Source organism: Spodoptera frugiperda, chromosome 31, assembly GCF_023101765.2.
Source record: "Spodoptera frugiperda isolate SF20-4 chromosome 31, AGI-APGP_CSIRO_Sfru_2.0, whole genome shotgun sequence".
NCBI classification, from domain to species: domain Eukaryota; kingdom Metazoa; phylum Arthropoda; class Insecta; order Lepidoptera; family Noctuidae; genus Spodoptera; species Spodoptera frugiperda.
In genome coordinates, this window is record NC_064242.1 from 5,242,704 (window position 1) to 5,254,334 (window position 11,631).

General features: G+C 33.3%; 1 protein-coding gene across 1 annotated transcript; it reads left to right on the top strand.

Annotated features, from left to right (window-relative positions):
* The first annotated feature begins 1,643 nt into the window (after positions 1-1,643).
* Positions 1,644-10,689, top strand: LOC118276414 (circadian clock-controlled protein daywake). The gene is made up of 5 exons (XM_035594713.2): positions 1,644-1,761; positions 2,732-2,969; positions 8,147-8,277; positions 8,694-8,843; positions 10,479-10,689. The coding sequence occupies exons 1-5, from the start codon at positions 1,701-1,703 to the stop codon at positions 10,628-10,630; spliced, it is 732 nt and encodes a 243-aa protein (XP_035450606.2). The 5' UTR covers positions 1,644-1,700; the 3' UTR covers positions 10,631-10,689.
* The last annotated feature ends 942 nt before the right edge of the window (positions 10,690-11,631 follow it).

Consider the following 11,631-nt stretch of genomic DNA (forward strand, 5'->3'; position numbering starts at 1 on the left):
TTATAATAAATCTGTAGAGAGGTCAATTCTGTACATGAAATATATTTCCAAAATAACTATCAGCGGGTGATTAGTGATCGATACTGACGCCAAAAATGCAATCAGAAAATTTTTTGTCTGTCTGTCTGTCTGTCTGTCTGTCTGTCTGTCTGTCTGTCTGTCTGTCTGTCTGTCTGCCTGTCTGCCTGTCTGTCTGTCTGTCTGTCTGTCTGTCTGTCTGTCTGTCTGTCTGTCTGTCTGTCTGTCTGTCTGTATGTTCTTTATAGAAACAAAAACCACTTGACAGATTTCAACGAAACTTGGCACAATTGTTCTTCATATTCCTGGGCAGGTTATAGTATACTTTTCATCACGCTACGATCAATAGGAGCAGAGCAGTGAAGGGAAATGTTGGGAAAATAGGAGAACTTACTCCATTTTTGAAGTTTCCGTCGCGTGTGCAGCCTTTATGGTTAAAGCTACACAGAAATCATGTATGACGGAAATATTCTCCTTAAAATTGTTTAAAAAATATTCCACGACAGCAAATGTCTATCTTTAATGGTTGACTCACAATAACACGTATAACTCCCGATAGCTTAGCAGTTCGGAGCTTTCTGATTATATTTGTCTACTCTTACGTTTATAACACTCATTCATTCATTCATTCATTCATTCATATTATAATAAATCTGTAGAAGGGTCAATTCTGTACATTGAAAATATTGAAAGAATAAATAGCAGGGGGTGTTACTGGATCGATACCAAACCCAAATATGTGATTAAATTTTTTTTTCTGTCTGTATGTTCAGGCGTCACGTGAAAACGAACGGTTCAATTTCGATAAAACTTGGTATAATTATACTTTATTATCTGATAATTTAAAATAGGATACCGTTTATGCTGGAAAAATATGTAGAAAAAAAAATATTTTTCAGTTTTATTCTACAGAACGCGAGCTCAACAGCAGTAGCTCAATAGAGGGATCTCCTTAATTATTATGGGCCTCGCCGTATTTGTGTCCACGATGTCATTGTCAGAGTTACTCAAAACGGAGAAATAAAACATCCACGCGAAGACCGACATGCGCGCGGACGGAGTCGCGGGCGGAAGCTAGTATCTGTATAATTCAGGTTTCATAATTAAGTTATTTAGCATTCACAAATAGAGTTGACGCATTTAACACACAAAGTATACTTAAATATCAAACTAGAGTATACTATTATTACACTAAATAAAAATGTTATTTACGTCATACTACACATTACAAAATATTACGCAAATAACTATACAATCTGAAATAATATCTAACACTAATAAAATAAAGTACAATTTTCAATAAATACATTGATAATATACAATTTCATTATACTTCAATTGAATTATGTAACAATTAATTAAACAATATTAAATTGGACACTATACATTGCTTCTTTTACACTACAACGTCGCTTAAGAATCAGTACAAAACCAGAAATGGAGTAGAAATTAAGTCAGAAAATCATTTTGAAAGGGATTGTTGAAAATGTTACTAAGTACACATCCACGTGAACAAGGTTTCACGTGTTGACTGAAAATGAAGGGTTGTGTGTTTACGTTATCTAATGAAGAGGCTGGAACATGTAATTTTTACTTTATTAGTTTATATAACGGAGAACAAGGTAGCGTAGGACAGTTACGCATGTTTCCCTGGAGTCTGTCAGTTGGTTTTTATTATTAAAATGTTGCTTTTGATTTTGTTTATGAGTATTTTTGTTTCTAGTGTCTTTTCTATGGGACTACGTGAGTATTTGTTTTTTGTTAAGTATTTAGTGTGCTGTTAAAACAGAGATGTGCTATGTAACTATATGCGAGGATGTAATAGTTAAGCTGTAAAACTATTGATCGTTTCCATTGATACTAAGTAATGTAGCGGTGCGAGTAAGATATGCTATAAAAAAAGGTGTCGTCGCTAAGTAGTTGCTGTAGTTACTCTGCTCTGCATATAGCTTCACCACTCGCGATCATGTATAATACACATCCATAGCACGCATCCTTCCATTTATATAAAAAAAAATCTTGGTTGAATCCGTTTCCACAAGTACTAAGCTATGTGTATGTACCAATAAATATGATTAGTGGATACCAAATGCATCTACAGCAATGTAGCACAGCACATCTCTGGTGGAAAAGTACCCTAATTTTAAAATTCAATCTTTGATTTATTTATTTTTAAGTGGATGATATATGATGATTATAATTAAAACATTTTGGTCTTATGTTTTTTGTTGCCAAAAACAAACTAGATTAGCTTAAGAAGTTTTTCAAAAATGAAAAGGTCAATGAGACACTAAATCAACGCGGTATTTGACTAACAAAAACTATTGAACTAAACATTTAGAATGTATGCAGGTCTGCAGGTGTCTTGTTACATTATTTTAATGTTATAAAGGTTGCGTCAGTATGACATATAAATTATATTATAACGCATCGACACAACGTGTTGCTATGTTAAAAATAATGGAAGAAATAAAAAATAAATTTAATAAATATTATCATGTACTTGTTTAATTTTTGTTAATCTACTGAAATGTAGATTAGAATACTAAGTGAAGTGCCTTATTTTGAGGGGGGGAAATTATTTCATGATTATCAATTAATCACTCTATCTATCAAAGAGCTAAAGATTAAGTTCTGGGCGTTGTATTGGAGATGCCTAAGTCCAGAAATCAATGGTAATGTTATGATAATAAGGATGAATTTTCTGTTTCAGCTTCCTACATTTCTTCATGTTCAAGAAATGATCCAAACCTAAATGAATGTGCCTTAAAATCAGCTCGAGATTCTTTACACCAGTTTTCTCAAGGAGACCCAGAGAGAGGTCTTCCACCCTTAGACCCATTGTATGTGTCAGAGATGACTGTGTACTTGCCAAATAAACAAGGATTCAAGGTCACATTCAAAGACAATTATTTCACAGGGTTATCGAAACTGCATTTGGAAAATTTGAAGTAAGTTTCTTTTTAGATTTTATTTCGTTAGTAGAAGGATATTACCTGTCTAGCTGTTGCGATACATCAGTACCCTTAGTGTGAGTTTGCTTTACGTATATAGTTATCGACACAAGAGCTCGTTCGGCACTCTGATTGGCCTACCAATAAGAGCGCCGAACGCTCACAAGAGAGTCGTAGTTTAAACTACGATTACAAAAACAAAGTCATACTAAAAGGGTACAGGCATTATTAACGAAATTGTGAGGATTTTAGACAAATTGCTTCAGGATATATTTCTGCACTATCCTATAAGTATGACTATAAAATGCCTTAAATTGTTAAGGTTATAATATATTCATAACTAATTTGGTGATTAAGAGTAAAAAATACTTTAATGATAATACAAAAAACAATCGTAAACAATAAAACAATTTTGCAAACAATGTTTACTATCATTGACTGTAAAATGGTTCGTTATAATCTTTACGCAATATAATTAATTATCAGGTTATGACCGTTTGTGCAAATACCGGGCAACCAATTAAGGGCCTATTAAAATGTTCTGCACCAAAATAATTAACCTTTAAATTCAATTTAGCGTCAATTTCGGTGAAATTCTGTAAAGTTGATTAATTATTACGGTATTCAATCAATCATTATCATAATCTTTGCATTCATTTAGAGGTGAGCTTAGTTGTATTTGAATAAGTATTTAAGCAGTGCTTCACTCGTTGATCGAGAAGTCATATGTTATGTCATACTGGATACAAGGGGTGTCGGGTCCAACTCCAAAGCCAGCTGAAAAAAAGAGCACAAAGTTCAGATTTGTGCACTTAATTACATCACTAATATTATGTTAGTCGACTCTCCTATTATTAAATGGGGATCATTACTCACATTGTGTTAACTGAAGTACAAAATCTATCTAGAGATAGATAGATTCAAATTCACCAGTTTTTCTGACAAACCTAACGTCTGCCAGCGAAAAAGTCCCGACTAAAACCCCTGCTCCAATTTTCATTCTGATCCCCGCAACCATTTTGACGTGATTGAGTTACAAACATACACACAAACACATAAACTCACAAACATTCGCATTTATAATATTAGTAAGATAAATATTTCAAACAAAATAATATATCATAACATTTGTGACAAATGTTTCCTGATATGAAAAGCCTACGAGGTAATTGACCAGATAAGTATCCGAGAAATGGTTTTGAATATCTCCATATATCAAAATGATATGAGGAAGATGAAATCCCACATTTCACAACTCACATTAGTCGGTTGAATGTCACAATAGTGGGACAAGTTGTGTACTAAGTTGTGATGATATCTTGTTACATTAGTGTTGTAGCGTTTTGATAGGTAGGGTTAACAGTAGTATTCCATAAATGTAATATAACGAACAATTGGTACACTTGTTAGTAAAATACAGGTCCAGGTTAGATACCTGGACCACTAATGTCTTAGGGTGCTTTTCTACCAGAGATGTGGTATGTAGCTATGCTACAAAAATACAAAAAAGCTAAGCTGTGACCATTAACTATAGGTAACGCTAACAATGTGACTGTTTCCACAGATACTAAACTATTTAAGAAACCTCCCTGTAAGCTATGTAAGAAAGTCCCTAAGAAAAGGAGGATCATTCGACCAGGCGAGGTGATCGTGGCTGCAAAACTTTCTGCCCAACTGTTGTTCGTTGGGATTTTCTATCTAGGTTATTCGCATGTAAACTTCATATGCGTGTAGGATTTATATAATAAATCTGTTTTTTTATTCGTCAATCGTCTATGTGCGAATTCTGCAATCGGTCACTAGTCACGTCATGTGTCGCCACAAGTAAATATTGCAATAATATTTTTATAACTCTATGTAAAATGAAACTGTGATTTAAATTAACAATTAATTTTATCATTTTAAAATAGGTAACACTTTATTATTTCATTAAAATTACCTAGAATTTTGATTCGTTATTTTATTTAAAGTTTAAAAAATATAGAATCATAATATTTAATTAACTGATGAATGAGCGTTCACAATTCATTTTATTTACTTTTGGCAGGTACTCTTTGTTTTGTTTTTAATTAAAAGCAAAACGAATGATAATTTAAATTATGAATGTTTTATTAATAAAGAAATATTATTTTAAGGAATGTTAAATATTATAATGAAATGTTATTTTAACAACTAATTTACATTTGCATCAAAATGAATCAAAAATATCAGCTATGCCTTTAAAAACATTCATGTTAAACTATAAAAAATAACAAAAGTATATTAATTATTTTATGTTATCGGCTTACTCACGTAACTGTTTGACGAGGAACTCGACTAGTTTCAAGCCATGCTAGATTCTCATATTCATGAGCAGCATTCCTCGACACACGACGCGGCGACGACAGTTCCTCTTCAAACAGTTATGTAAGAATTAATTTAGTAATAACTAGCTTTTGCCCGCGACTTCGTTCGCGTGGAATAGTGACTTCCGGCAAATTTTTGGTTTTAACCACATAGTTCCCAATCTCGCGGAATCTCTTCAAAAATGAGACGTAGAAGATATTCCAGGGAACTCTTCAAAAATCAACATAATGAGCTCTGCGTTTGAATTTAATAGATGTATACTCACTTAAGGCATTGAAAAAATTGTTTAAAAACGGACTTAAACTAAAGAAATATTATAATCTTTCCGAACTTAAGATGAAAACTAACTTAAAACTAAAGAAAGCTACGAATTACGAATTAATAACAATTAAAAAAGAAATTATATTACAACCTATCCTCTATGCTATAATAACCAAGCTTAAACTAAATAATTTAAAAGAAACGACTTAAATCTAATCTATCTAATTAATTAATAAATTAGACTTACAATTTTATTAAAAAACTAACTACAGTAACTACTAATAATCGATATCAAACTAAACCTACGTTAAATAATTTAACCAGAAAAACCCAACAAATAAACTTATTAATTGACAAATACAACGAAACCAATTTATTTAGAATATACGAAACAGCAGGACCACTACAGACAAATAGTCATACGACTGATAATACACTTTTTCTACGATAGTACCGAAGCGCTCGGCCGATACCCAACCAAATGAATGTAACGAAACCATAGCGCGATCTATTTCTATTTTTATTTTTTGATTTTTGAAATAAAACTATCCTATGTCCTTTCTAAGGTTTTAAACTATATATGTACCAAATTTCAACCAAATCCGTCAAATAGTGGCGGATATTAATGGTATAAGCATAGAATAGTGTTCGACGTGATTCTTTAATTTGACATAACTTTTTTATTTATGAACCGATTAACATGAAACAAACACTAAATGTAAATTGAAGCATACCACAATATATTCGTGAAAACCGCATCCAACTCGGATCAGCCGTTTCTGAGATTAGCGCGCATAGACACACAGACAAACAGACAAACAGATAAACAGACAAACAGACAAACAGACAAACAGACAAACAGACAAAAAAAAAGTTAATTACATTTTTGGGTTCGACATCGACATAACAATAACCCCTGCTATTTTTTTTATTTTTATTTTCAATGTACAGACAGCACTTTTCTACGATTTTATTATATGTATAGAAGATTAATTTAGTGTCTCACAAAAGTTATAATAATAAAATAAAAGTATAATTAAAAAGGCTTTATTATGAGCAAATATGACTTTTCCTCAAATTACTTAGAGGCTTTCCGAGGACAAACTCGACATTAACAAATTCAATTACGTCAGCTTAATTTTTTAATTCGTTAATTGTTTTATCTTGCCGCTGTCCTAGTCTACAATTAAAATTCTGTTAGAAGGGATATTTTCCTGTCTTGAAAAAGGTAAGAATAAAAAATCTTTGTGGCTGAAGTTAATTACAGAATTTTATCTTGTTAAGCAAGATTTCAGAAACCAAAACATGTACTGCTTAGTGCAAACTTCTTCATCATCATTATTAGTCTGTTCTCATCCACTGTTGGACATAGACCTCTCTAATGGCACGCCTCTGACCTCGATCTTCAGCTCTAAGCATCCAACCACTACCAGCATCGTCACTGCACCTAGCTGAAAGGCGCCCTACACAACGGTTGCCTAGACGCGGTCTCCCTCTAGAACACGTTTACCCCAACGGTCATCGGTTCTTCACTAAATGTGACCAGTCCACTGCTACTACAGCTTGCTAATCCTTTGAGCTACGTCGGTAATAGCAGCCACACACGATCCCAAGTATACTGGATCGTGTGTGGCTGCCATAACTTTAGTTCTCTGTCGGATCACCTCGTTACAAGATTTGAGTGCAAGCTTGCTAGTTAAAAAACAATGTATTGGATACGATTAAGCTGACGACACTTATTTAAGGAAAACCAATTCGTTTTCTAATTACATAATTAATAAAAAAAAATGGTTTTTCTTATTACGTAATTGATTAATTAATTTAAAAAATATTCTACGAGCAGTAGGTACCTTAAATAAATCCATAATGAACTATGCGCCTTACAAACGACGTCATGACTCACGGACAATTAGCTTCGCGCCTTTTAATTACGAATAATATTATGAAGGCGCCTTAACTTAAAGGGTCCGATGTAATAATTAGGCTCAGACGATGATTCATCGAGAACAAAAGGAGTAATGGTGTGAAAAACCGCGCAATGATCGAGCGAAATTTGATTCAAACTTGCTAGCCAGCTTCGTTAAATTGATGCAAATACATTTTTGCATATTCATTACATTTGAGCTTTGTTCCCTAAGTTTTCTTGTCCGGACTTCGAAACTTGGATTAAAAATCCGTGAACGTTCTTAATAGTGATTTCGGAATGAGTATTTTGGATGGATAAAAAGGTCAGGCTATGAATATAATTTGATGTTGTCTAACTACTATCTAATATTTGTTACAATCTTATATTAAGTACAATAGCAACTAAATTGACTCATTTAATGACAAATATGTCTAGTCAGGGGCTTAAATAAAATAATCTCATAACTATTTTTCAACGAATTTATCTTATTTAATAATATCTTGTTCATTATAGAATATGTCAAATATACATCATCATCAGAAATCATCATCATACAATCATCAGAAAAAAGAAACCATAATTTCAACATAAGTTTTTTTGTCCCTATAAAAATAACATATTTATTATTGTATTTCAATCACACATGGCGTTTTTGTTTTAGATTTGATTTAGAGAACAAAATGATACTTGCGGACGCTCTGGTCACCTTGGATGTGAAGAACAATTATGACTTAAGCGGCAAAGTACTTTTAATACCAGTGAAATCAAATGGAGACTCTGCCATACATTTGAGTAAGCATCAACATACATATTATATAGGATAGTGATTTATGTTCAAGTTCCTCTGCTAAGTAATATACTACTATAGTGAGTGTCAAATACGGATCACATTCTCATGTCACATTTTGTTACCGAAAAAAAAATGCAATATATACGACCGAATAAAGACAAACAAATGTATAATAAGTTAATAGAAAAATACATACCGTGGGGTATGTATTAAACCGTTTTTTTTTCGTTGGAAGCCCTTAAGACGTTAACTGCCACGCTTAGTGGAGGATTTGCCTTCGATGGTTTTCTTTCGGCAGTTAATACTTTAAAATTATCAACAAGAATGTATTTCAAAGTCATCATTATCTCGTATGATATATATCATGTGGTGTCAATATACAGACATAAAATCTGATGATATTTTTATGAATTTTCAGAAAACACACTTTTACATATTCGTTTTTGGTACGAGCATGTCGAAGGAGCTGATGGTAAAATTTATTGGAAAATATACAAACACGATATTAAATATGAAGTGGAAAAAGCATCATTTAGACTGGAAAATCTCTTAAATGATCCTACTTTAGGTGAGTAAATTTCACTACACTGTATAGTTGTATACATGTATACCTACATGCCGTTTTTTTCATGATCACATGATGGTAAGCGATCAGCGCATCTCATGGACACCCAATGACTCCTACCGTGTTGTACCAGAGGAGTCAAAGGAGGGGTTGCCGGCCTTTTAAAAAGGAATAGGCTCTTTTTTCATGCATGCTCGTAGGTTAAGGGTGTTTTTAATTTGGCCCTTCTATCTTTTGCTTTTCTATCCACTCCGTATACTTTTTCCGTAAATCTGGTTTTATCCATCCTTTCTACTTGTCCAAACCATCACTTTATGCAGTGTGAATTAATTTTATAAAACCCAATAATAATTACCTACTCCAGACATTGAAACTTATAACCTCTCGTTACTTTTGCGATATTGAACTTTATAAGTAGGTATATAAAACATATTACATAATAATAATTTGTGCTCAAAAGATAATGCACTAAATTAAACCCGTAATAGCTTTTGGTTGAAATAAATTACTTGTAAAATGTTTGAGTAAACTCTATTAAAATGTAATACACTGTTTGGCTATCCACTGTGTCTGTAAACTGTTTTCGTAAACACGAAACATTTAGTTTAATCTAACATAGTATGAAATCCATTTTATTTGTTCCCTATAGAATACCAATGCATATGAAATAGGGTTTACTTAGGTATTCTAAGGCTGAACTACGCAAAAACTGGCAAAAATTTTTGATTGATCGCTACGGAAGCATTTCACCACACGATAACAATAAAGTATAACAATTTATGTCAAAAAAGTTTAGTAAATGGGCGGACGAATTGCATGTTTTTCTGTTTGTTAATTTAGACGATTGGCTATACTTCAAATCAATGCATAAACATGATATATCATATGTTATTTTTAGACACTAGGTCAATGCCTTTTGCTTATAGGGTTATTTGTGTTATTGAATACGTTATGAATAGTAAATTCGTCCTTCAAAAAACGCTTTGTTTTAAATCATTGTTTTTTATTTTTATTTTAATGTTAACAGCAAAAAGTACTTCAGGTACTAGATCTTTAAATCGGATTATGTTATTACAAATGTTAAACACATAAATATTTATTAACTCTAAGGTTTTTTGTATATTAATGTATTTGACGCTTGTATCTGTGACACAATCTCAAAATGCATTAGACTTAACTCCAACTTAGAATTAAGTAGCTTCTTAGAACTTGATCGTAAGCGTTAGAATACCTACCTAGCGGGTTACCGGGGCTCCGGATCGAAGAGCAAGAATAGTAACGGGGGTTTTTAGTCAGTAAGTGTCTGACACTCCTTTTCGCCTCACCATAGATGGGAGAAGTCATTGCATGAAAATCTTTCATGCAGAGTCTCCAGTATCTTCCAATATATTAAAGTTCAATTGAAGACATAACTGACCAGCCACCCTATTACACCTGGTAATCAAATATAAAGAGAGACCTTAAGAGCACCCTGGGTAGATTAACCTGAGATAAACCAGTGAAGGCACAAACTAAATACTTGAATACACAGGACTCATAATAATATACTTTGACCAATATGAACATAATTCTGTAGAACTATGTAATTTTATAGTTTCTAAGACGGATCCAACGAGTTCATTCGCTTGTACTTTCCAGGTGACCAAATCAACAAGATCCTGAATGAAATGTGGCGTAAAATTGTCGCAGACGTAGGCCCATCCATCTGTCAATCCCTTAGTACGGCTGTTGTGGAGAATTTGTCTGTATTGTTGGAACAAGTGCCGTATGATGAACTGTTGCCGGAGTGAATAAGGTCTATATTTGAGTAAATGTTTGTTTGTGAATGAAATAAACTGTAGGAATGTGATTTTGTTTCGTTTTTTTTTTTCTTGTTCATAGATATTGTTAATATGGTCAGTAAGTTACAATACTGTAATTATTAAGGATGTAGTACTTATTAGTACTTACTTACTTATCAAGTCGGTAGATAAGTATAGTCGATTGAAGGTAGATATCCCACCCACTCGCACGAAGCGCTTCGCTTCAAGCTTCCTTGTGCGAACTGCTAGGGAGTGGAACTCCTTGCCAGAGTCTGTGTTTCCTGATGAGTATAACCTGGGTGTCTTCAAAGCCCGAGTGAATAGGTTGCTTATGGGCAGATGTGCTCCATCGTAGGCCGCATCATCACTTATCATCAGGTGAGATAACGGCCAAACGTTGACCCATCAAATGTACAAAAAAAAACAGGTAACTTGTGCAAGTTTTGTTACACACACGCTCCGGTATACTTGCACAAGTCTTCAGTCCCGATATACCGCGCACAGGTACACCTCTACGTGTGTGGCCACCATAACATACCAAATGAACTAGGTAAGTATGTCTGAATGTTTATCAGGAAAATATCAATTTGTGAACTAATACAAAATAATAATTATCTTTTATATACATCACGCTTTTTGACTCCTTAATGGGTTTGCCATTTAGAGTTCTCCGCGACATTTCGATGTTTGATCTCAGTGATATTTCCTCAATCAAATCTAAGAGAAAAAATGGACCCAATAACAAAATATTATTAAAATTTTCTTTACTCTAAGAAAATTCGCAATAGAAAATACTACATTCCTGGCGCGTGCCACTAAATCGGCCACCAAAGAGATAGAGGAGTGTCTCAAAAATCCTGTTCCACATTAATTTATCGTTTGCCCCAGCGTGCTCTTAATTAAACCCCTGCGGACCAGAAATTAAATGCCCAGAGAACCTCTGTTTATTCACTAATTGCTGACTTAATAAATATCGGGTTACCTATTAC

Coding starts and splice junctions, on each gene's coding strand:
- LOC118276414 (XM_035594713.2), top strand. CDS start 1,701: ATGTTGCTTTTGATTTTGTTTATGAGTATTTTTGTTTCTAGTGTCTTT. Junction 1,762..2,731: donor TGTCTTTTCTATGGGACTAC/GTGAGTATTTGT, acceptor TTTCTGTTTCAG/CTTCCTACATTTCTTCATGT. Junction 8,844..10,478: donor CTTAAATGATCCTACTTTAG/GTGAGTAAATTT, acceptor TGTACTTTCCAG/GTGACCAAATCAACAAGATC.